The 26,042-nt window shown below is 40.9% G+C and overlaps 1 protein-coding gene across 3 annotated transcripts in view; it reads right to left on the bottom strand.

Moving 5' to 3' along the window:
- Positions 1 to 26,042, bottom strand: part of LOC134336722 (E3 ubiquitin-protein ligase RNF43) — a 231,887-nt gene that overhangs the window by 23,429 nt on the left and 182,416 nt on the right. For all 3 annotated transcript variants that reach the window (XM_063031125.1, XM_063031127.1, XM_063031128.1), the window contains 2 exons: positions 7,130 to 7,204; positions 110 to 250 (listed from right to left, as the gene is read on the bottom strand). In XM_063031125.1, coding sequence (XP_062887195.1) covers positions 110 to 250; positions 7,130 to 7,204 — 216 coding nt within the window. The remainder of the gene's footprint in view (positions 1 to 109; positions 251 to 7,129; positions 7,205 to 26,042) is intronic.

Below are 26,042 nucleotides of genomic sequence, written 5' to 3'. Positions count from 1 at the left end.
TGTTTGAGGAGACGAGAAGATGCATCAAGAATGGAGAAATAGCAGCTTCCTGCTTTAACAACATTTTCTGAAGGAGTTACTGAGGTTTAGGTTTTGAAACAAGACTTACCCGGCCCACGACATCATTCTTAACATGAATCCTGACCACTGCTTCACCATTGGTGTTGATGACATTCATCAGCTGGGCAGCATCCAGGCCTTGGATCAGGATAACGGGACGAGCCAACAGATCTTCTGGATTCTGTTTTAGCTATGAATAGGAAGAAGTCACATGAAGGATTATTTCACAGGAGGGCTTAAGAATGGCTCCTGATACCAACATTAATTACAACTACACAACATCACGTGAGGACCTCATCAAACAAGGGATAGCAGTCCTTTTCAGGCTTTGCGATTCTTATTACCCCTGAAAAGGATTCAGAAGCAAAAAAGGCACCAGAGCTTGTAAGGGGTATATGGTACAAAAGCACAGACTCATTTCCAATTGCAATAAATTTATATTATATAGCTTCATTTACTCATCTTGCTTAGAATACAAAGCAGGAGAGGTTACAGCAATTCCACTACCCGTGCATGAAACAGGTAAAGCTCCATCATTACAGATTTGGTTGATGCAAATTTTTGGAGGCAGCAAAAGAGAAGCTGTATACCATAGCCAATGTTTAATTTTAAATAAATGTCACTGGCTTCTATATACAGAATCAATGCTTACACAATAGGCAACTTGTTATTTTATCACTAACACTATTACACAGCATTTCTCTGTTCATCTTGGCCATTCATTCTTAATATTGGGATTATTTATTCATTGAGATACAATGTGGATACAGTCCGCCCATCGAGCTGCACTGCCGAACAAACCCCAATTTAATCCTAGCCTAATCATGTGACAATTTACAATGACCAATTAACCTACTAACCGGTACATCTTTGGACTGTGGATGGAAATCAAAGGACCTGGAGAATTAAATTAGCATTAAACCCTTATGTATGCTAGCTGGAATTGGGTCATCTTCAATGATGGTTTTACTGAGGGTGCAGGTACCCAACAGAGATTCAATGCATTTTCCAAACTAATGTGATAACATTTTCCTTTGCTCATTATTAATAATTTCTCTGGCTTCCACAGTAAACCTCTGTCCTTAGCATTTAACATTCATTTTTGCAAACCCTATACATCACTGATGATCTGTTCCAATATTAAAGCTCAAAGTAAACCTTATTATCATAGTACATATATGTCACCACATACAATCCTGTGATTCATTTTCCTGCAGGCATACTCAACAAATCTATAGAATAGTAACTACAGCAGGATCAATGAAAGATTAAATAGAGTGCGGAAGACAACAAACTGTGCAAATGCAGATATAAATAAATAGCAATTAATAACCAAAACATGAGATAGTGAGATAAAGAATATACTGAACACATAGCTGCTTCTATAGCTTTACAAGGCTCAGCAGTAATTTAATACCATGTTGATTACTCAGTCCTATTACCCTAACTCACTTGTTTCACAATATTGACCTGGGAAACTTCTCCACTTTAGTGAAGGGTTCAAGTATCAGAGCTGGTATTTAAACATCCGATTAGCAAAAAACAGTGCAGAATTTACTGCTCAACAGTTATAGAAAAGTGCAATCAGTCATTACACAGAATCTATAGAAACAGTTCATTAGAGCCAATTGGTTAATGTTCTTTACATACTCCAGGCAGTTTAATTACCAAGCTACTAGGTGCAGCAGAGGATAGAAATTTAGGATAGGGAGGGGGAATTTGTGGGCATGCGAGACAGAACAGGTTACAAGCAAATAAATGGGGATTAAGACTGGTGAGATACTCTGAGAGCTGGCACAAAGATGATAGATTGAATGATCTACTGCTATATGGAAATCAGTTGGGAGATCAGGACTTTGATCCAAGCTGAAAGGAGTTAGACAAGGTCTTGGAGACAGAAGAGATTAAAGGATATGTATAATTTAAATTTAGACAAAGGACTGTGTTGTTGGCCATTAAAAAGAAACTCTACTGTTCCTTTCCGTCGCTTTTCCTTTTATGTCAGATTCTGGATGTAGCGTGAAGTCCTGAATTCAGATTAATTTTAGTTTCTCATCTGAAAGTCATGTGCCTGAATAGTTTGTACCAAATTTACCATCAACCAGACGACCTGCAGCGTCTAGCATTTCAATTCTCAGCCTGGGTGGAGAAATCAGTTTTGTATTATAGAAAATTATACTGTACATCTACTGTGAACATTATTGCTACGTTAAAATTATTTATGAATTATTTGTCTGTTTTGTCCTTGCCACACCGGAAATTGCCAAATAACCGCAACAAAATCTCTTTTGATGAACAGATGATTATTCTAATCCTATTTATTTTCTATCTCTGAATCAAAGTTGTGGTTTGCTTCGAACTAATCATAATCTCCTGTTAGGCTAAAGCAGTGTTTTCCAGCCCTTTTTAGCCCAATGTCCCCCAAAGCACCTTCATACTTGTAAGCGCCCCTCTCAGGCACAATATACTTTCCGCTGACCCCATAGTGTAAAAACATATCTACTATATGCTAACCTGATAAAAATGATTCTGCTTTAAATTTTTATTTGTCTTTAAACCTAGCTTACACAGTACCTGTACATCAGCTTCGAGTTCAATGTGATCCTTGAGCTTGATGATTTTTAGCAAGGATTGAAATATCTGGTTGAAGTTGTGACAGCAAAAGTTTTAAGTCCCCGTGCATAACAATGTCCAAGTGGTTTCTGTTTTTTGGTGAGTATGTGGTTCACTGCACTGAAGCCTCTTTTAGCAAGGTAGGTGGATGGAAATGCAAAGACCACAAAACTTCATATGACCGTGTTGCCAACTAATGCAAAAGCTGACATTTATGAAACCTATTTTTGTTTCTTCATTATTCTGAATTATGATAATTTCTTCTTGTAAGCTCTCTTCTTGTTCTTTCACCTTGCAAAGAAATGGGTTAATTACCCAGTCCGGAATTTCCAGATTGCTCAAATCCTTGAATCGATTCTAAAAATCCTTCTTCAGTAACTGCAGGTGTAAGCCAAGCTTCAAACTCGTTGTGATGGCGAGTATTCACCACCTGCAGAGCAATGTGTTCCAGTGCCTCATCCTTTTTTTTGGACGTGCCTGCTCTACTAACAGTTGGTCAGGTCTCATGCCTTAAGTTAGGGCAGCGCTTACTGCCCCCCTGCTAAGAATCTTGAATGCACCCCCCTCCTCTAACTCCCCCTTAGGACACATAACTGCCCCCCCTCCTGCTGGGAATCACTGGGCTAAAGTCATCTTAATGATTTCAATTCACCAAATTGAAGAAAACTCCTTTCTGTTTGTTCAAGTACATATATCAATATTCAAGAGTAAAAGAATGGATAATCCTTGAAGAATATCATTTTGTGACCTATTACTTTTACAGAACAACATCCAGAGCAAAGAAAAAATTTCTTATGCAGTAACCAGCTGAGCGCAGAAATTATATACCAAAGAAAATTATATATTACTTGTCAACAGATGTACAGCCTACTATAGCCCAAAAGGTTCAATACTTGATGATCATTTTTGTTGAGAAGTAAAAAGAGATTCAATGAGTTATAATTATCCTGTTTTGACTGAGGCCATAATCCAAACTAACTGTTCAGTGTAGTGTTGAAGAAATGCCTCTCTGTTTAAAGAGATGTGAAAACTGAATTTGTTACATTTATTCTTTTTTGATGTGTGGCAGCTGCTACAACTTTCCCTCTTAATTAACTTCAAAAGGGTGGTAGGTGTTTTGATAGAGTCAGAGGTACTCCCATATATTAGCTAGGTAATGCCAGGATTTTTACTGGACAATAATAACAGAATATCCATCTATATTGAACGTGAAGCTCTGTGTTTCCTACAAGCCTGTTGCTCTTGTTTTTCAAGGTCAGTGGCTCCTAAATGTTTTTGGGTTACCAGACCAAATCCCAAGAGTCTCCCTCTCCCTTTCCAGCCTTTACATAAAAACTGTGAAGAATTTTGATTTATGATGCACAGTGAAAACAAAAGATGTGACAAATAATTGCAAAAAATATTGAATTTAAAGCTATTTAAAGCTACAAATAAAATTCTTTATTACAGTAAAAACAATTTTCATCAACAATTTTAGACTGTACATTAGTAGTCCAACTATTCACTAATTCAGTGCTTTTTCACCTTTTAATGGATAGATGAGCTTGGTGCAGTGATATCTGCTACTCAACATCAAGCTGAATATCACTCATAAGGAGTCCTAGATACACACATTTAGTAACCTGTAGTCTGTTTCATTGCTTTGAAAGAAGTTGGGTGACTGCGCTGAAACTGTGCTCCACTAAACATTATGTTGGAAAGGCAATAAAGAACACCTTGATCTTCAGCTCAAAGTCATTTTGTAGTGAGCTCAGTTCCTCCTCCACCCTTCCTGTTAATTCCTCATTGCATGTGTTCAGGAATGGATTTATTACCCATTGCACTTATATCGAGAGAGGATCCTGAAATGACTCTGACATGTCTTTATGCAGCTCACCCAAGTGGGAACAGTATACTTGAAGATCATCATAGTCTGGCATTCTTTCTTTCACTTCCATCTCAGAGAGACTTGGAAATTGGAAAAGATTGCAATGGCCAATATAAGGTTAACTTGAACAGAAATGGGAGAACACTGATTTGTCATTCATAAGATTCACATAATTTCTTCTTAATTGAAGATTGATTTCATTAAACTTTGTAAATAATTCTGACAAATAAGCAACGTCATGCCTGATATTCTTCAGCTGATTTCTGAATGCAGCATTTGAGTCTTCAAAGAATTTATCACAGTTTCAAAAAGCTCATAAACGCATCTCAGGCAGTTCCTTTTTGAGAGCCATCTGACTTCAGTGCACAACAAGAAGCATTCAAACTGCTCATCATTCTGAATGCAAAGCTCTTGAAATAGTTGAGATTTGAGAGCATGGGGCTTGATTTTATTTACCGCTGTGATAACACTATTTAATGATTCATGCAGTTTATCACAGGATTTTTGTGACAAGATGTTGTCTGTGAATCACACAGAGAATGGTAGATGTGTTAGGTAAAGCTTATTTCAGGAAAGTAATCACCCCATGGAGGTGTCCTGTCATTGATGGTGTCCCATCTGTTGTACAAGAAAAGATGCTAGTGAGTAGAATGTCCTTCTCTTTGAAAAATTGCTCAACAACCCAAAATATTGACTCCACCTTGCAAGGGTTTCAAGTTCCCTTGCAAATAACAACTCCTGAACTATGCTTTCATCTTTTATGAGGTGGATATAACCAAGAAGCACCTGGCAACGTTGACTCATCCAGCTACACAGAATCCAAACTTACTTGACCTAAGTATGTTGCACAATGTGTCTTCCATATTTTCAGATATTTCACCTATTCGTCTTTGAACAGAGATGTTGCTAAGCAGAATTATTTTAATTATTTTGTCTGGTGACTTATGCAAAACAGTACTCAGTTCTTCTCCAATTGTACAGGACTTTCCAGATTTAGCAAAGAGGAATGAGATGTTGTATGAAGCACAGACACTATCACTGTTTTGTTGTGATTGCTGGCAAAGCTGTTTTGAAGTGTTTTCCATTTCTGAAAGTTTTCACAAAGTGACTGAAAATAAGCCAAGTTTTTGTTTGCTTTATCAGAGTGTATTTTCTTCAAATATTCAAGGAGCCTGGATAGTTTGTTGCTTCATTTGAAAAAAACTTCTTCACCCCATGGATACATTGGCTGTTGATGGTTGCTTGGTGCTGGTATAAATCCATTATTTCAGATACTCCACACTATACTGTCCACACTTTCTTTTTTGATTAGTCTGCTCCTGCCATTCTTGTTATATGGCAATGACCACATTCAATCAGCTACCTTTTAAGTCCAACCTCACGGATGATGATCAAAAAAGGGGACATTTATGATGTCATTATAGCTCAGGCAAAACCTGACTCTGCCTGAAGGTACATAAAGTGGGGCAGTGGTGTTATTTCAGTTGGGCCGTGGGCTAGAGAAATGAGGTAAAGATAATTGAATAGGGCAGATTCTGAACTTTACCCCATTGAATGCCATACCCTAATTCACAAGAATTGCGTCATTGCGTGATTAGAGTATTGGACTTGTACTAGCTAACACTGTACAAAGGAGTGAACAGCAATAATGTGTGGTCTGGGCCAGCAAATGACACAATTTCTTCCGTCCAGATTTCTCATGATATGTCAAATACAGAAATGCCACATTGCTCTTCAATAACTATTAATGCGCTTTTGAGTAAAGACTAAGAGAATGGTGGGTTAGCAAGAAATGAGATGATCATTGTAATCAATGACAAGACACTGAAGATTAAATGCTAATAATATATAATTAAATTCTTAAATTAAGCCTATAATTTCTCAATTGCCCCCCTTGCTCCCCCCCACCATATCCCTTTTATCTTTATTGGCCCCTAGAAACTCCCACCTCAATATCGCCTACCTTGGAAACCACTCCTCTAGATGATAGAAATTGTATGTTTGGGTGTGACTATTGGATTAGCTAACATTCTTCTCTGAACTAACTGCAACAAAATCCCTTTTAATGAACAGATGATTATTCTAATCCTATTTATTTTCTATCTCTGAATCAAGATTGTGGCTTTCTTTGAACTAGTCACATTTTCCAGTTTGACTAAAGCAATCTAAAGAAAACTAAAGAAACCTCCTTGTTGCTCATTTCACTCTCATGTTTTTCAGATAAGCTGCCTGTCTCTGTCTCAGCAATTATGCTCATTAGTTTTATTATTCACCAACCTACAATGTCAATGTCTGTTCTAAACGGTTACATGCACAGACCGAGCACTCCCGGTTAAGCACTTGAGATGTTAGCAGGACGGCCATTCCTGCCTGAGCGTCACAACTGAAAACATCTCACACAGATAAAGTAGACAACTAGGACATTATATCCAACATCGTTGCTGGTGCAAAGTGATGTATTTGAATTCATTACACCTGCCACAATAAAGGGAGCAGGGCTTTCACGAAACATTTCCTTTGCTCTAAAGTGCTCGTAGGTCTCGCAGTTCTCTTGCCATTAAGAATAATAAGGCTGGACATCATCCTTACCTGAGCTACAGCACTTGCATCATCAGTTACATCGAAGATCACTGCGGTGGCACCTCTCTGAATAGCAAATTTGGCCTGCAGGAAGAAAGAGACAAATGCATGACTTTGGACAAAGCTAAGACTAATTGTTTCTGCACGCTTTCCCCGACACCAGGATTTCATTCGTCACAGAGTAATCAGCACGGCCCGACCAACCCACAGCATTCTCGCTGCTAGGCTCAGTTGCCCCAATTCAAGCCCATAACTCTCCAACCAACTCCTCTCTATGTGCTTACCCAAGGGTCTCATAAATGATGCAAATGTACCTGCCTCCACCACCTCCTCTGGCAGCTCACTTCAGGTACTCACTACTTTCTATATATCGAGGTTACCTCTCAGGTTACTTTTAAATACCTCCCCTCTAATCTTGTATCTGTGCCCTTCCACAACCCATAGGAAAGGACTATAACCATCCACCTTATCCACACCCCTCAAGATTTTATGAACTTTTAAGCGGATATCCCTCATGTTCCTACACTCCAAGGAATAAGAGATCCGGTAGGGCTAACCTCTCCCTATATCTCAGGCCCTTTAGCCCAGGCAATATCCTGGTAAATCTCTTCTGCACCCTATCAACTCGACAATGTCTTTCCTTTAACAGGATGACCAAAACTGTGTGCAACAGTCCAAGTGCAGTCTCACCAGTGACTTAACTGCAACATAATGTCCCTACTCCTAAACTCGATGTCCCCACCTGATGAAGAGCAGCATGTTAAATATCTTCTTCACCATCTATTCTACAGCTCACTTACAGCGAACTGTGCACATCCACTCCCAAGTCCCCTCTGTTCCACAACCCTCTTTATCTCATACTTGTCTAAGTCGAAATCCAGTTGCCAACTGATCAAGACCCGTTTGTAAATCATTGCAAACTGCTTCGCTGCCAACAAGACCTCATCACCAAACTTGGTCATTCACATCCAAATTACTTACATAAATAAGAATAACAGAGATCTGAAAACTGACCTCTGGGGCATCCCACTAGTCACAGACCTCCATTTGGAGAATTGACTCTCAACTATTTCACTCTGCTTCCTATCACCAAGCCAATTCTGAATCCACTGTGCTAGCTCCCCCAAAATCCCATGCAACCCAACTTTCCAGATCAGCTTACCATGCATGACCTTGTCATTAGTCTCACTAAAGTTCATATAGACTCCATTCACTCTTCTACCTTCATCTATCCCCTTAGTTACCTCTTCAGTAAATTCCAAAAGCTTTATTAGACATGATCTCCCACATACAGAACCATGCTGATTATATCTGATTAGGTCTCGACTATCAAAAGTGATGGCAGACTTTGTCCTTCAAAGCTTCCTCCAGTAACTTCCCTATAACTGAAGTCATGCTTGTAGGTCCCTGTTCTGTCATTGCCACCTTTAAACAATGGAACTACATTATTGCCACGCCCCGGTCTTCTGGAACTTAACAAGTGGCTAATGTTAAAGCAAATATATCAGCAAGTGCTTCTGCAATTTCTTCCATGAGGTACAAGGGTGCACTTGTTCAGTCCTTACCCATCTTAATGCATTTCAAGGATGCAAATACCTCCTTCCTCGTAATATGCACATGTTCCAAAATCTCATTACTTTTACCCTCATTTCTTTGGCATCCATGACATTCTCCTTAGTAACCCCAAAATGAAATAGTCATTAAAAACCTCAGACATCTCCAGTGCTTCCACAAATAGGGGGCGCTAAGAGGACCTAGTCTCTCTCTAGTCACCCTTTTACTATTAATATAACTGAAGAATGATGATGGCGCCTAATGGCAACTCCTTTGCTTGCATCTTCAGAAACAGCTCTTTTTCTATCTTTAATATCTTTATTTTCCCTTTCAGGGTTCTTTTGAAGACCCTGACCTGGAGTTACACACTGACATCGATCCTTGGCAAGAATACATTCTGCTCTCGGGGTCTCACGACTGGCCGCTATTTGATATACCAAGGACACGGCTTAGAAAACTAGCAAGCCTTCAGGGTTCTGGGATTTCGTGGCTCTGGAGGCAGGCGGACTCGAGGCTGGTGTTTCCACAAGAAGTCAGTGTGTTGTGGGAGACGGAAGATCAAAAGCAGCAAACTAGCTGCTGGCTTTGTGCCCAGAGACCTGAGTTCTTTGGGCACAGAGCTCGGAAAAAGCGACGCAACAGACTTTTAACATCATAAATCAGTGAGTTGTTTGTTATGTCTCCCCTCATGCTGTGAAATGGGGACACCACTTTTTCCCTTATTAGGGGGAGAGAGAGAGAGCCTGTGGTACATCAAATTACCAGGTGAATGAGTAGTCTTTGGGGTACTGCAAGTCTGTGTCTTTATTGATGCTTTGCTGCACACTTGAGTGCTCGGTGGTGGGTGCCAATACTTTTTTTGCTGGTGGAGGAGGGGGGATCGTTGCTTTGCTGCTGCTTATGTGTGGGTGGGGAGAGCTGGGAGGCCTTGGGGTTCTAACAATTAACTGTCATTCATTCTTTGGGGCACTTCTCTGTTCTTGTGGATGGTTGCAAAGAAAAAGAATTTCAGGATGTATATTGTATACATTTCTTTGACATTAAATATATCTTTGAAACCTTTGAACTATTAATCCTGCCTGCCAAATCCATCTCAATCCTCTTTTTGCCTTCCAGATTTCCCCCTTAAGCCTGCACTTAAAACTTCAAAAACATTCAGTGAGGAATTCATTTGTACCCAGCTGCCTAAAAATAATTAACGCTTCCTTCTATTTCCTGACCAGAGCCTCAATTTCTCCGTCAGTCAGGGTTCATTGAACTTGGCTTTGTCTGCCCTCCATCCTAACAGGTACACGCTGACCTTCAGCTCATGATGTGACCCTTTTAAGAGCCTCCCGCTTGCCAACAGTTCCTTTGCCATTAAATAAAGTCCAGTCTAATGCCCCCAAAGCTGGTCCTGCTCCAGTTCAGGACTTTAACCTGTGGACCTGTTCTACAATTGTCCATGTTTGGTTGTCATGTAAAGTTGGATATTATAGACCCCTATCTGGACAAAGATAAGCTTTGGTTTACTGTTCAACAGTCAACAAGAGGTACAGAGTATTATCAGGGAATGGGCAGCAGAATGCTGGAACTACAAACATCAGCCAGAGTGGTACAACAGGATAGGCACAACATGGGAGAGGGAAATGGCGGAGGGTGTATTATGGAGAGGATGATATAGCAGGTGGGATTTACAAGGAACAGTAGAGTGAGGAATGGGTCATCCAGATTACAGTAGAAATGGTGATGCAACTGATTAGTAGTCCAGATGGTTGGAATTTCCAGAATAAGTTCCAATTTCCACAATGGTAGCTATGGGATTTACATTCAATTAATAATCTGGAATTTGAGGAAAATAACAGCTAGTCTTTGAAATGATGACCACAAACACAGCCAAATTCTTACAAGATAACTCTCTAATCACAAACAAGAGAAAATCTGCAGATGCTGGAAATTTTAGCAACACACGCAAAATGCTGGAGAAACTTAGCAGATAAGGCAGCGTCTATGGAAAAGAGTACAGTCATGAGCCCTGATGAAGGGTCTCAGCCCAAAACGTCGACTGCACTCTTTTCCATGGATGCAGCTTGGCCTGCTGAGTTCCTGCAGTATTTTGCATTTGTTGCATGACTCACCAATGCCTACTATAAAGGACATTTGTTAAGTTTATCTGGTTTGGTCTACTTGGGACTTCAGGCCCAATTATACAGTTGACTCCTAAATGTCCCTGAAAAGCCAAGAGGGTAAAAGGATGGAAAATAAAAACCAACCTCGTCAACTACACCCAAACCATGAAAAATATTTCATTTCTCACTATTGCAGTTAGGTTCGTCACCTCAAATTAAAAACTTAAATGCTCTCTTGTATTTTGCCAAGATCCAGAAGATATACTGCACTGTAGGGGGTGCTAATAGTCTACCATTGATATCGCTCTGTGCAATTTAACAGTGCCAAAGATGATTACAGAGTTCCCCACAATCTCCAGCACTCAAGACAATGTTCCAAAGAGCGGAACGAGTGAGAAATGGTTCAGACTGCACAGAAAATATAAATGCAACAGCACTTAAGATGCAGTTATAAATTAAACAGGATTTGTTTGCAATCCAAATTCTTTCGGAGACACTGTAATAACACAACGCTCTACAATTTGCAACACACAGAAATATCACAATGCACACTACTCTACAATCCAATGGCATTCAGAGAAAAACTCTATTGGTACAATCAGTCAACTTGAAAGATAAAATTGTGGAAAAGCTGCAAAGCATATTGATAAACTACCCAAGCTTCGCAGTTTTACCACAATTTTACCTTGTAATACGTCTGTGTGCATCTTTGCAGTGCTGGGGCCAAACGTATAGATCAGGGGTTCCCAACCTGGGATCCATGGACTCCTAGCTTAATGGTATTGGTTCATGGCACAAAGAAGGTTGGGAACCCCTGGCATAGGTAGACAAGGACAAAATTTCAGAAAATCAACACTTCCAGTGAAATCCTCTCTGCTCTCAACTTCAGAAAACAATTGGATGGGATAAAAAGACTTTTCTCTGCAACAGAATAATTGAAGTGCTGATTAAAACTGAAAGTAATGGTTTAACCAATGAAGAGAAACACATAGGATATTGAATTCAATAGTTGTCAATTGTGAGGAGAGTCCTTTGTGACAGAGGACTTCATGACAGGGGCAGAGGGAAGGACTATATTTACTGAAGGATTTCTTTAAAGTAATTCTAGCTCTTTGTGATCTGGCAGCTTCAGCTGAGGCCATGATTAGAGACCACAGTGACCTCTAACAGTGCTTCTGGCTCATGCATGTCAGAAGAAGTATTAAAATTCTGTAAGAAGGGCTTGCTTGGAACTACAAATACCAGTCATGGTAACTGCAGCCTTAGGGTTAAGGGCCATTATGCTGATAGACAGAATCCTCAGGAAAGGGCTCATTTGTAACAACCGTGATAGGTGCATGAGTGACAACATTAGTCAAGGTATTTATTATAATCAGCTCTTCTTCTGGGATCATATAAGAAGCCTTTCAAAATCTTCATTCTGCAAATTTCACAGCAGCTTTCCCACCCTCCCTCAAGACAGACCCTAAAAGGAAGTAAAGGGCCAGTTGACACCAGTTAACTCAGAAAAGTGTAACTTATGCAGTAAAGACTAATGGTTCAACAGTTTTCAAATTCCTTTTAAACACTTCAGCGAGCATTAACCTCGGAGGGTAAAAAGAGTGCCATCCAGAGTCACCTCACTTAGACACGCACCTACGTGGGAGTGAAGTTGTAGTTGACAGCTTCAGGCAAAAGCCAGGATATACGATAAACAATGATGGTTGGAAATGTGATATCAGAAAAGAATTGCAGGGTATTAATCTTTGAAAGGAAAAAATAAGGTTAATATTACAAGATCTGTGTGCTTGGGACAGGGTATACTGGTTAAGTGTACCAATTAACTCAAAAGAAGGGTTTAAGGTATGATTAGAATTTGTAACCTAGCTTTTCTCTTTTTGATTTTGATGGAATTTCTGTGTTATGTCCAGCATTTTGTGGTTTGAAACCCATGACTTGTGCTACAACTTCTTTTCCTTTGTAGTTAGGGCAGTCACACAGTTTCTGCTGAAAGGTCATGACCTCTCCACTCTAGTTGAAAGCAATGCATTTCAAGGATGGTGATCACCTGAAGCACTGCTCCTTCATAAGCACGCTACAGCGCATCTCATCCTTTCATCCCGCAGATTAAGCCTCTCCTTTCACATTAAACATTTATTTACTCTGAACACCTGACCCTTGGGGCTTTTCTCCCATTATTCTTTTTACTTGCTCACTATTGAAAGGATTCTAACTAGTAACCAGTGAGAATGCTTCCCAGAAACCCCTTTGCCAAATTGAGCAGCATGCAGCTCTGCAAGTGGAAATGACAGAAGCAGGCCGAACACCACTTCATTTAAGGGTGGCATCAAATCATCAGAGTCCAGTGCTGCCTGGAACACAAGAATTTGTGAACAGATTCAAATCATTTTAGATTGATTCTTTAAAAAGGGAACTGTGTCAATCCAATCAAAGACAAGAGAAAATCAGCAGATGCTGGAAATCCAAGCAACACACGTAAAACACTAGAGGAACTCAGCAAGCGAGGCAGCATCTATGGAACAGATTATAGTCGACGTTTCGAGCCAAGACCCTTCATCAGGACTGGAGAAAAAAAGACGAGGAGTCAGAGTAAGAAGGTGGGAGGAAGAAACACAAGGTGATAGATGAAACCAGGAGGAAGGAGGGGTGAGGTAAAGAGCTGGGAAGTTGATTGGTGAAAGAGATACAGAGAAGGAGAAGGGGGATTCTGACAGGAGAGGACAGAAGGCCATGAAAGAAAGAAAAGGGAGAGGAGCACCAGGGGGAGGTGATGGCTAGATATGGAGATAAAGTGAGAGAGGGAAAAGGGAATGGGGTATAGTGAAGTGGAGGGCATTACTGGAAATTCAAGAAATCAATGTACATACTAACAGGTTGGAGAACTGTGTTAAATTGTGTTATAGAGTCACACAGCAAGGAAACTGCTTACTGATTATCAAACACTCATTTTACCCTAATCCAACACAAACCCCAGTTTTAATTTTTCCATGTTCTTGCCAATCCTCTTCAAATTCTTCCACTCACCTACACAGCAAGGGCAATTTAAGTGGCCAAATAACTTACTAAGCCGCAGGGCTTTGGGATGTGGGAAGAAACCATTAGGAACCTGCAAACTCCACATGGACAGCACTGAGACCAGAATTGAACTTGGAACTCTGGCTCTTTAAGGCAGCAGCTCTACAACCGGGAGCACAACAAAAAATACTGGTGGAAATCAGTGAGCCACGCTCACCAAGAGAAATAGACAGTTGGCATTTCGGCTAAGACCCTTCAGTTGGAAAGGGATTAAGTAGTATAAAACAGGTGGTGGCGAGGAAGGGATGGAACAAAAACTAGTAGGAGATAGGTAGATCCAGGTGACGAGGGTGATAAGCAGATGGAGATGGGGAGAGTGGGAATAGCACCAAATGCCGGGAGGCTATAGGTAGAATTGACAAAGGGTTGAAGATGAATGGAAGTGTGGAGGGCTGATGCGAATAACTGGGGAGGCGAACAAGGAAGAGGAGTGTACGGTTGATTGGCAGATGGAGGAGGGAAAGGAGGGAAAGAAAAAAATATGACGGGGCCTGGAGCAACGTAAGAAGAACGGGGTAGATCAGCCACAACAATTAGTGGGGGAGAGGGTGGTGAGAACTTTACCACAGTCAGGTAAAAAACTTTTGAGATATCCACCAATGGTTTCAAGCACATCACTCGAGATTAAACTAAGCTTGGTACAGGGTAAAGCTTCCTCAATGTTCTAACAAATAAACTTCAGGTAGAGAGAGTAGATGCACAACCTAGTATTCCAAAACGCAGAGCCTGGGTTCTACTTAATTTTTTAAATATCCCCTTTGATCATGTGGGTATCATGATTTACAAAAATCCATTTTTATTTTGTCATTACATGGGGATCGAGTTGTAAATCAGAACTATGATCATTAGAAATGAGATCTATATAATAGTGTGGATTGGAGAGACGTGGCATGCATTAACTCAAACTTCCCAGAGAATCTGACTTACTGCCCTTTAAGCCACTGGTGTTTAGGGCAGCAATGAAGGTCCTCCATCTCTGGCGGTGTTCAGGGCTTCCTTCATTTTGTCAGTAGCTTCCTCTTGGTTTTCACTACTGTCTGTCATGCAAGTCCCGGTTGGAGACTCAGGGATACCACTGCACTCAGATGTTTAAGGATTCTTCATTGTTGTTTCCATAACAATTTTGTTTTACCAGTCAGGATTGCTCGCCCTCAGCTGAACCCCCAAAACTGGAGGAATGGTAGGCCACTCTTGGTCTGCCCTCTACTCTTTGACCTGTTTGGCATGGGTGACCCTAGCAAGAATCAAAGCACAAGGCCCTGACTCCAGCCAACATAGTTCTCCAGGTCACTGAGGAAAACAAGCCTCCAAACCCAACAATAAGGTTGTGGTGCTCTTGGAGGCCAGAGAATCTTAGACCACTGTAAATTTGCCTACCAATGAATCCCGTCTACTGCATCTCCCTGGCCCTACATTCTGGAGCACCTGGAAAGTAAAAATACTTATGCTAGACTAATGTGTATTGACTACACCTCTGTTTTCAATACTGTATTTCCAATCAAAGTAATATACAAATTTCTGGACCTAGGACTCGACAACCGCTTTTACAATTGGATCTCTGGTCTGTAAGGATAGGCAGCTATACCTCCACCACAATAATTCAGCACTGGTGCTCTACACGGCTGCATCTTCAGCTCCTATTCTACTCCACATACACTTGTGGCTAAATTCTGCGGTAACTCAATCTACAAGTTTGCAGATGATGCCATTGCATGGGGCTGTATCTCAAATATCAATGAGTTGGAGTACAGTAAGGAGGTAGAGAGCCTAGTGACAAAAAAACAGGTCATTGGCTTCAGAAGGGGGAAGAGCAATGGTGCATATGCTTCTGCTTACATCAGTGGTTTTGAGGTCAAGAGAGTTGAGGGCTTCAGGTTCCTAGAAGGGAACATCATCAATAGCCTGTCCTCTTCCAACTACATTGATGCCGCAGCCAAGGAAGTTCAGCAGCAATTCTACTTCCTCAGGAGCTAAAGAAATTTGACATGTTCGCTCCGAGCCTCACCATAGAAAGCATTCTCTTTGGATGCATAACAGCTTGTAACTTTTCTGCCTGGTACCACAACAAACAAAGAGAGTTGTGGACACAGCTCAGCACATCGAGGAAATGAGCCTCCCTCCATGGACTGTTTACACTTCTCACTGCCTTGACAAAGCAGCCAGCATAACCAGAAGCTCCATCCACACCAGACATTTTCTCTTCTCCTGATCCCAACCAGCATTAGATGCAAAAACACATATCACCTGGCTCTATGATAGCTCCTACCTTGTGCTTATAAAGCTATTGACTGGTTTCACAGTACCATAAGATGGACTCTTGACCTCATAATTTGCCATATTAGTTACTAGTTCCTTATTGTCCACCTGCACTGCACTTTCTCTGCAACTATAACACTTTATAATAAACCAATTTACCAAATATTTTACCATTGGCTGTGAATATATAATGTTGGGCAGTACTACTGCATTGATCTGACTTCACAATTGTGTGATTTTCAGCTAGTGCCAGATTAAAATCAATTCTGAGTTGCTGGTCCATGATTTAATAGTGAGTTGCAGCCTCATGCTCAAAACTCCTTACACCCACGAGGAAGAATGTTCTCCACAGATGAAGCAGGATCTGAATGCAGGTTCCCTGGGTAAAAAAAAATCACCTTGCCCATTACCTGATGGTCCAGTTCCAATGCAGCAACCTAAGGCGAGAGGCTGATGGCTAAGCACTAACCTGCTTTGTCACTCATTTGGGGCCAGATGCTAAAAGATTATGGTGGGAGAAAGCATTTGACACGGGCTGTCATAACACCTAGGAAGGGTTCTTAACGGAATGACCAACTGTAATTAGTTACTGTCCATTTCGCTACCAGTGGTTAGGGCAGCAATGAAGACAATCTTTGTCTGTCCTTGGCCATCTTCTCCATTGTACCTCAAGTATGGTTCAGGGTCCTCATTTCTGCCTCTATGGCATGGTGTCAAGGTGTCTTTGGTCTTCCATGTTTCCTCCACCCTTCAGGGGTCCAATGAAGTGCTGTTCAGATGATGGAGTTGGCCTCTCTTCTCATCACGTGCCCAATCCATTTCCAACACTTCTTCATGATGATTGTGGCCATGTCCTCTTGGTGCACTGAGGGCATGGTTGGAGATCTTTATTGGCCAGAATATACGGAGGATCTTCTAGAGGCCCATGGTGTGGAATGATGACAACTTGGAAAGGTTGTTCTCTGTCATGCACCAGTATTCCGACCCATACAAGAGCATGGTCAGAACATAACTCTGATACAGTTTCTCCTTGGTGTGGACTCTAAACTTGGTTGATCCCCATATGTTGCAGCTTGATCTGAGGACCTCTCTAACTTTGCTGAGTCTGCACTGTATGCCCAACTGTAGCACTGACAAAATCATTGCTCAGCTTGAAGCTAACAAATGGCATATTGCTAAGGCAGAAATCCTGAAAAAATGGACAGAAAGAGTCACGGTCGTGAATTTATTACGTCTGTCACTCCAATATAATTTGCTCACCATCCATCCCCACTCATAAATAAAGTGAACTTTCCTGTGGTCTAGCTCAGATTGTAATGGTTTATGTTTAATATAATGATGACAGGTTCAGGCTCACTGTCTCTGACGACCTCTAGCTGCTGGTTTCTCATAACTACTCTGCAATTAACGTTTACATGAGACTAATGCCACAGACAACCCCACTAAATAGCAAAAGAGGTGAATGGCACAGGAAATCTCCAACTCAAAGAAAGGTTCCTACTATTGTTAACACTTAAAAAAGAAAAGTCACGGAGTGGAACTTGTTGCAAGGTTAGTATGGATGCTTGGCTTCCAACACAGAGATGAAGCCTATTTACAGTATTTAAAGTAGCTGGAATTCGGCCAGTTCGGATTCTCTTGGACTTTCATCAAAGGATTATTGCAGACTTTGCTTTAAGTTAGTTTGTACAGTGCAGCCAACTCTCAATAGCTTGTGGAATGAGTCACAAGGGATTAAATGCAGCCAACAAACACTGAAATGGGAGCAGAGGCTCCAGAATGAAGGATTTTAGGAGAAGGGTGCAGCTGGTGATTGTAGGAGTGTGTAATTGCAAACTTGAGGGAGCGAAATATATAGCATGAGACATGCAGTAGGGGTGTGCAGGGAGCTGACATCAAGAAAAAGTGTTGGCTATTGAGTACCTCAAATCTGCATATTAATTAGATCACACACTCACCTTGATTCAATAAAGCTGAATGTCCTTACCTGTCAAAGGAACAGAAGTCCTTCTGCCATGTCCTCCCCACTCACTGAATATATTATTGCAATTTCTCTGATCCTAGCTACACCAGCAACAGAGACATCTAACTTGGTCTTGAAACGAAACTTGAAAAAATAGCTCATCATGCTTTCATCCAGATTATTTTTGTTGTAGAAAGCCAAGAAGGCCCATTCGCAACTCCTCAGCAAATGACGCGGTCTATGTCTATCCATAGCAAGACAAAGATGGCATTCATGTATGGACTGATAGGTTAACTCACACTTGTGGCTCAAATATGTCAAACAACGGCCATCTCAAGTAACAAAGAATAAAACCAACTATCCCTTACATTCAACAACTAAAAGATCTAAAACAATTCTAGAAACTAGCTCACCACCACCTTCTTGAGAGCATGGATGAGTAATGTGCTGGTCCTGCTCAAATCCTGATAATGAATACCTAAAAGTAGAGCTCTTTATATAACAACACCAATCATACACTGTTGGTTTGATCAAATATAGTGTCATACAGCATGGAAATGGGCTCTTTGGCCCAAATGATCTACGCCAACCCAGATTCCCATCTAAGCACCTTATAGACCATAAGAGATAGGAGTAGAATTAGACTATTCAGCACATAGAGTACGCTCTGCTATTCCATCATGGCTGATTTCTTACCCCCCTTAACCCTGTTCTCCTGCCTTCTCCCCGTAACCTGATTAATCAAGGACTTATCAACTTCCACTTTAAATATATCTAATGACTTGGCCTACACAGCCATCTGTGGCAACAAATTCCACAGATTTGCCACCACTGGCTAAATAATTTTCTTTCTCATCTCTGTTTTAAATCGGTGTCCCTCTAATCTGGTGCTGTGGCCTCTGGTCTGAGACTAGTGCACTATAGGAAACATTCTCTCCACTTCCACCCTTTCTGGGGCTTTCAATATTTGATAACTTTCAAACAGATCCTCCCTCATTCTTCTAAACTTCAGTGAGTACAGACCCAGAGCCATGAAATGCTCCGCAAATGTTAATCCTTTCATTCTTGAGATCAATCTCATAAACCTCCCCTGGACCCACTCCAATGCCTCCACATCTCTTACTGCTCACAATACTCCAAATGCAGTTTGACTAATGCCTTATAAAGCCTCAACATTACATCCTCATTTTTGTATTCTAGTCCTCTCCAATCAATGCTAACATTCCATTTGCGCTCCTTACCACCGTCCCAACCTGCAAGTTAACTTTTAGGGAATCCTGCATGAGGACTCCCAAGTCCCTTTGCATCTCTGATTTTTGAATTTTCTCCCCATTTAGAAAGCAGTCCACACCTTTATTCTTTCTACTAAAATCATGACTATGCACTTCCCAACACAATATTTCACCTGCCACTTCTTTGCCCATTCTCCCAATCTGCCTAAGTCCTTCTGCATAGACCATAAGACGTAGGAGCAGAATTAGGCCATTCAGCCTATCCAGTCTACTCTGTCATTCCATCAAGGCTGATCCCAGATCCCACTCAACCCTATACACCTGCCTCCTCAACTTATCCTTTGATGCCCTGACCTATCAACTGCCTGAAATATACCCATGGACTTGGCCTCCACCGCAATCTGTGGCAGAGCATTCAACAGATACACCACTCTCTGGCTCAAAAAATTCCCCTTACCCCTGTTCTAAAAAGTCACCCCTCAATTTTGAGGCTGTGGCCTCTAGTTCTGGATACCCCCGCCATAGGAAACGGCTTCTCCACATCCACCCGATCTAGTCCTTTCAACATTCAGTAGGTTTCAATGAGATCCTCCCGTATTCTTCTAAATTCCAGTGAGTACAGGTCCAAAGCTGCCAAATGCTCCTCATATGATAATCCCTTCATTCCTGGAATTATCCTCGTGAACTTGCTCTGGACTTTCACCAATGACAACAAAACTTCCTGAGATATGGGGGCCCAAAACTGTCCACATCCTTGCTTTTATATTCTATACCCCTTGAAATAAATGCATACTACCAGCTCCTCCACCTGTCTTTGTATCATCCGCAAATTTGGCCAGAAAGCCATCAACTCCTTCTCCAATTCATTGACATATAACGTGTAAAGAACCACCCTAACACTGATCACTGCAGCGCACCACCAGGTAGCAGCAGCCAACGAGAAAAGGCTCTCTTTATTCCAACTCTTTACCTCCTGCCAGTCAGCCTATCTTCAACTCATGCTAGTAGCTTTCCGGTAATACCATGAGTTCTTATCTTGTTAAACAGCTTCATGTGCGGCACCTTGTCAAAGGCCTTCTGAAAATCCAAGTAAACAACATCCACTGACTCTCCTTTGTCTATCTTGCCTGTTATTTCCTTAATAAAATCCTAAGATTTGTCAGGTAAGATTTCCCCTTAGGGAAACAATACTGACTTTGGCCTATTTTATCTTGTGCCTCCAAGTACCCTGAAACCTCATCCTTAATAATAAGTAATGAAAACGTAAGATAACATGCCTCGGTCTATCTGACCTAGACGAGTATGATGGGATTCTGTGAACACGATCCAGTAGCGGTGGTTGGTCAGGAAATACAGTAGGGAATGCATCTTTTAAAAGTTGGGAGAAATATTTCATAGGGTTGTTAGCTTCCACGGCTTCCCTGACGCCAATCATTCGTAAATTCTGCCGTCGCATTCTAGATTCCAAGTCAGAGTTTTTAAAAGTCAAAAAGTCAAGTTTCTTCTTCATTACATTAATTGTTTCTTCGACTTTCCCCATCTTAAGCTCACTTTGTTGCGCGGATTTTTGAAGATCAGATATAGCCGACTGATGTTCCGCAATACATGTTTGCATCTTATCAATTAAATCGGCAATTTTCTGGAACTTAGTTGAGATTTCCGTATGAATCAGGTCTTTAACAAAGCCCATAATTTCTGTACGAATCATCTCCCTAACAGAGGTTGAAATTTCCCTCTGAATTAACTCCGATATCGCTTTCAAAGTCACCGGTGATTCAGTCGGAGGGAGATCCGTAGCTTTCGGTTTAACCGGAGGTTTACCATCCTTGCCGTCTTTCCCGTTCTTAGACATAGCCGATCTCAATATCATCCAATTGTCAGAGAATTCAGTTTAATTCAAAGTATTGTAAAAATTGATGCCTTAATAGTTAATTAAAGTATAGCTGACCATAGAGAGAAAAAACTCAGAGGTAATGGAGCGAGTCAAGAACGCGACTTCACTCCATGAGCGCTACCGGAAGTCTCCCCCATCCTTAATAATAGACTCCAACATTTTTCCAACCACTAAAGAAGACCTTTCTTCTGTCTCCCTCCCTTCTTACAAAGTGGTCTGACATTTACAATTTTCCAGTCCTCAGGAACCAATCTACAATCTCGTGATTTTTGAAAGATCATTACTAATGCCTCCACCATCTCTTTTAAAACCTTGGGGTGTAGCCTATCTGGTCCAGGTGACTTATCTACCTTTAGACTTTTCAGCTTCCCTAGCACCTTCTCTTTAGTAATACCAATGACACTCACTTTTGCCCCATGACACTCGCAGTTCTGGCACTCTGCTGGTGTCTTCCACTGTGAAGACAGATGCACAACTTGGAAGTTTGTTTGTCATTTATTTGTCATTACTGCCTCTCCAGCATCATTTTCTGGAGGTCTGATACCCACTCTCATCTCTCTTTTACTCTTTATATATCTGAAAGAATCTTTTTGCATCCTCTCATATTATTGGTGATTTTACCTTCATGTTTTATCGTTTCTCTTCTTATGGTTTTTTTAGTTGCCTTCCATTGGTTTTAAAAATCCTCTACCTTTCCACTAATAATTGCTATGTGATAAGCACTTCCCTTTGTTTTTATTCAGCTTTGACTTCAATTGTCAGCCACAGTTGTCTCATATTGTCCTTAGAATATGTCTTCACCTTTGTAATATATCTTGCCTGCACATTTCAAGTTGCTCCCAGAAACCCCAGCCTTTGCTGCTCTGCCATCATTCCTGTTAGTGTCCCCTTCCAATCAACTTTGGCCAGCTCCTCTCTCATGCCTCTATAATCCCCTTTACTCCAATGTAATACTGATACATCTGACTTTATCTTCTCCCTCAAACTGCAGGTTGTATTCTATCTTATTATGATCACTGCCTCATAAGATTTCCTTTACCTTAAGCTTTCTAATCAAATCTGAATCATTACATAACACCCAATTCAGAATTGCCATTTCCCTAGTTGGCTCAATCACAAGCTGTTCTAAAAAGCCATCTCATATGCATTCTACAAATTCTTTCTCTTGGGAGAAATTCACTCTCTCTCTCAGCACCAATCTGATTTTCCCAATCTACCTGCCTATTGAAATCCTCAGTGACTATTGCAACATTGCCTTTTCTATTGCCTGTCGTAATTTGTAGCCCACATCCTGTCTACTGTTCAGAGGCCTGTATTAAACTCCCATCAGGGTCTTCTTACATCTTCTAATCCTATATTACTTCTTTCCCAGGATTTGATATCAATTTTTACTAACACAGCCAACCCACCCCCTCTGCTTACCCGTTTGATACAATGTATATACAACTATGATCTGCTTTCAGCCACAACTCAGCAAAGCCCACAACATCATACTTTCCAAACTCTAACTTCATTACAAGATCACCTACTTTATTCTGTATACTGTTTATTTAAATATAACACCCTCAGTCCTGTATTCATCAACCTTTTTGATTTTGCCCCCCGTTACATTGACTGTAATTTTGCCGCTTATCTGCCTGTCCTCCCTCACAGTCTCACTGTGCATTGCATCTTTTTAGATACTAACTGCCCCAACCTCGCCCTAACACTCCAGTTCCCATCCCCTCCCCCCCCCATCAAATGAGTTTAAACCCTCTCCAACAGCTCCAGCAAACCTGCCTGAAAGATATTGACCCCTTGGGTTCAAGTGAAATTCGTCTTTGTTGTACAGGTCATACCTTCCCCAGACGAGTTCCTGAAATGTGAAACGTGCCTCCTGCAGAAATTCTTCATCCACACATTCAACTGCCAAATCATCCTTTTCTTACCCTCATTGGCACGTGGCACAGGCAGCAATCCAGAGATTACTACCCTGGAGGTCCTGCTTTTCAGCCTTCTACCTACCTCCCTATATCCTCTCTTTAAGACCTCCTCCTTTTTCTAACCTATGTCTTTGTTAAATATGCACTATGACTTTCGGTTGTTCACCCTCCATCTTCACAATGCTGTGGACCCGATCTGAGATATTGCTACACATCCACAGAATCTACTGTCTGCTCCTCTAATGATGGAATCCCCTATTACAACTGCTCTCCTCTTCTCCTCTCTTGCCTTCTGAGCCACAGGTCAGACTCAGTGCCAGAGGTTAGGTTGCCGCAGTTTCCCCTGGTAGGTCACCACCCCACCCACCCAACAGTCTTCAAAGCAGTATACTTATTACGGAGAGGAATAGCCACAGGGGTGCTCTGCGCTGGGTGCCTATCCCCTTCCCCCCCGACCCCCGCGACAGTCACCCAGGTACCTGCCTCCTGCAACTTAGGGATGACTACCTCCCTGTAGCTCCTATCTATCCCCTCCTCATTTTCCTATATAAGCTGAAGGTCATCCAGCTGCAGCTCAGTGCAATTTGTGCAGATGTAGTTATCAGGGAGACTGGAGGTCTCCTAAATCTCCCACCTCTCACAGAAGGCACAGACTACTAGCTCTGGACCCATTCTCTTTCTTTTTCAATATTTTTATTGATTTCTTACATATACCAATTACAATATATTGGAATCACAAATATAGTTTCATTACCCCATATCCGCATACAATAAATTTAAACATAATATTGAAAAGATATACTTCTATTATACAAAAGAAAATCTAAACCCACTACCAGAAAAGAAAACAGCTGTTTGGTTAAGAAAAAGGAAAAAATCCTTATCATATAATAAAACATATTGTTAGCCAACATCTGTGTTTAATAGCAAATCAAAGATTTTGAAAATAATTCAAAAAAAGGTCCCCACAATGTTAAAAAATCTTGTCTAGGTTCAGAAATTGAACAGTGAATCTTCTCCAAATTTAAACATGCCACGACATCATGTAACCAATGAGTATGAGTAGGTGGAGAGGCATCTTCCACTGAAGCAACAATGCCCTCCTGGCTATAAGAGACATAAAGACCAAAATATGCAAATCATGTGACTCCAAAATAATACCATTTCCTCCAACAATACCAAATAAGGCAGTCAAAGGGTTAGGTTTAAAGTTTACTTTAAAAAGCACCAAAAAAGTTTGGAACATTTCCTTCCAATATTTTTCAAGACTCGAACAAGTCCAAAACATAACCACTCTCAGTGCACTAGCAATGTACTAATAGAAAAAACAGATTAGAAACTTACTTAGAATCTTCACTTGTGCTTGCCCAAGCCTGTTGAGCCAAAGCCTTTTCACTCTAACACCATTCGTTCACACAGTAGCTGCTCCGCTTCTTTTTATTGTCCCCTGCCATGTGCCCAATGAATCATTATGATTGCAGCTTGCCAAAAAGTTCTGAAAACACGCGAGCTCTTTTTAAAAACCTCGTGCTGCATCACCAATGAACGGCCTCTCATGCTGATCACAGCCCACCAAAATGCTCATGTGTTTGGCCCAATATCTCTCAATCTTTCCTATTCATGTACTTGGATGCTTAAATATCTACTATTGTTTTGCACCACCTAACCAATTCACAACTTATGCTAACAGAGTGTCTCCAATTCTAATCTTCTCATATTTTTAATTCATCTACCATGTTAGACAGCTCCTCAAAAACATCAAATAAACTCATTCATCACAGATCACATCCTATAAATCCATTCTAATTTTAACTAATAAGTTCATTTTTGAGCAAGCACACCACAACTGTAAGTAAATAAATCATACCCATAATACCACAACAATGCAACAAAGATGCTGGAGGAACTCAGCAGGTCAGGCAGCGTCTCTGGATGCACTTGGGACAGTTGACGTCACAGGTCTAGACCCTTCTTCTTTATAGGCCTTTTAATCCAACATTATTATTGATAATTCATTATCGTTGTTCAGAGTAATATTGGCCTGTAATATCATGGTCTCTTTCACATCCTTAAGTAATAGAGTGATATTAGCACACCTCCAACCCGAGAAGACAATTCCTGCATCTGGACTGGCTAATTGACAATTTCCTACTTTTTACTGATTGTTACAATGCAGTGCTATCTATGCAAGTTAATTAAGAGGAAGGAAACAACAGTAGGTATAGATGCTATGAAGTACCATATTTGTATAATAAACCAGTGGGTTAATTTTAGGAACATTTTGCCATTAAATGTATTAAGTAGATGAAAGTTGTTATTGCTTCAGCTATTATGCCAATTTCAGCATAAACGAGCAGAGAAGATAAATAGCAAGAAATCTGATGGATATGTGGAAGCAACCCATTGGATCTGCAAGCCTGACCTTCTTCTGCAGATCCTGAGGTAGATGCAAAAATGTAAATGTTGCTCTGACAATTTAAAAGAATGGGTCAAATGTACTGATGTATCACTTAGTCCATCTACAAAAATATACCATCAAAAACTTAGATCTTGATCATCCTCCCCAGACTGCTCACCTGACATTAAAGACCAAAGCTTCCCTGACATACCACGTGGCCACTTCCTTCATTGCTTGATAAAGCTCACACAACTTAGCAGTTTGAGAATGCGCCTAAGGAGCTGTAACTAATCAATATTACATACGGTCCAATTCTGTTTGCTTGGCCTTGGCTCTCAAGCGACCATGCAGCATTAAGAACAACGTTCCAGAATTTAAACAAGTTGAGTTCCTGCTAATTGCAGTCAACTTCTGCAAAGCCTACCAGCTAACTCAGGCAGACAAAAAAAACTGCTTTCCAGTGATGTGGGAAGGGGCTCCAGGTCAGCTTGAGCAAAACAATGTCTTCCTTCCTTCCAAT

This window comes from Mobula hypostoma, chromosome 23 (genome assembly GCF_963921235.1).
Source record: "Mobula hypostoma chromosome 23, sMobHyp1.1, whole genome shotgun sequence".
NCBI lineage: Eukaryota > Metazoa > Chordata > Chondrichthyes > Myliobatiformes > Myliobatidae > Mobula > Mobula hypostoma.
Note: the sequence above shows the minus strand (reverse complement) of the source record. Positions and strands in the feature narration are given on the sequence as shown.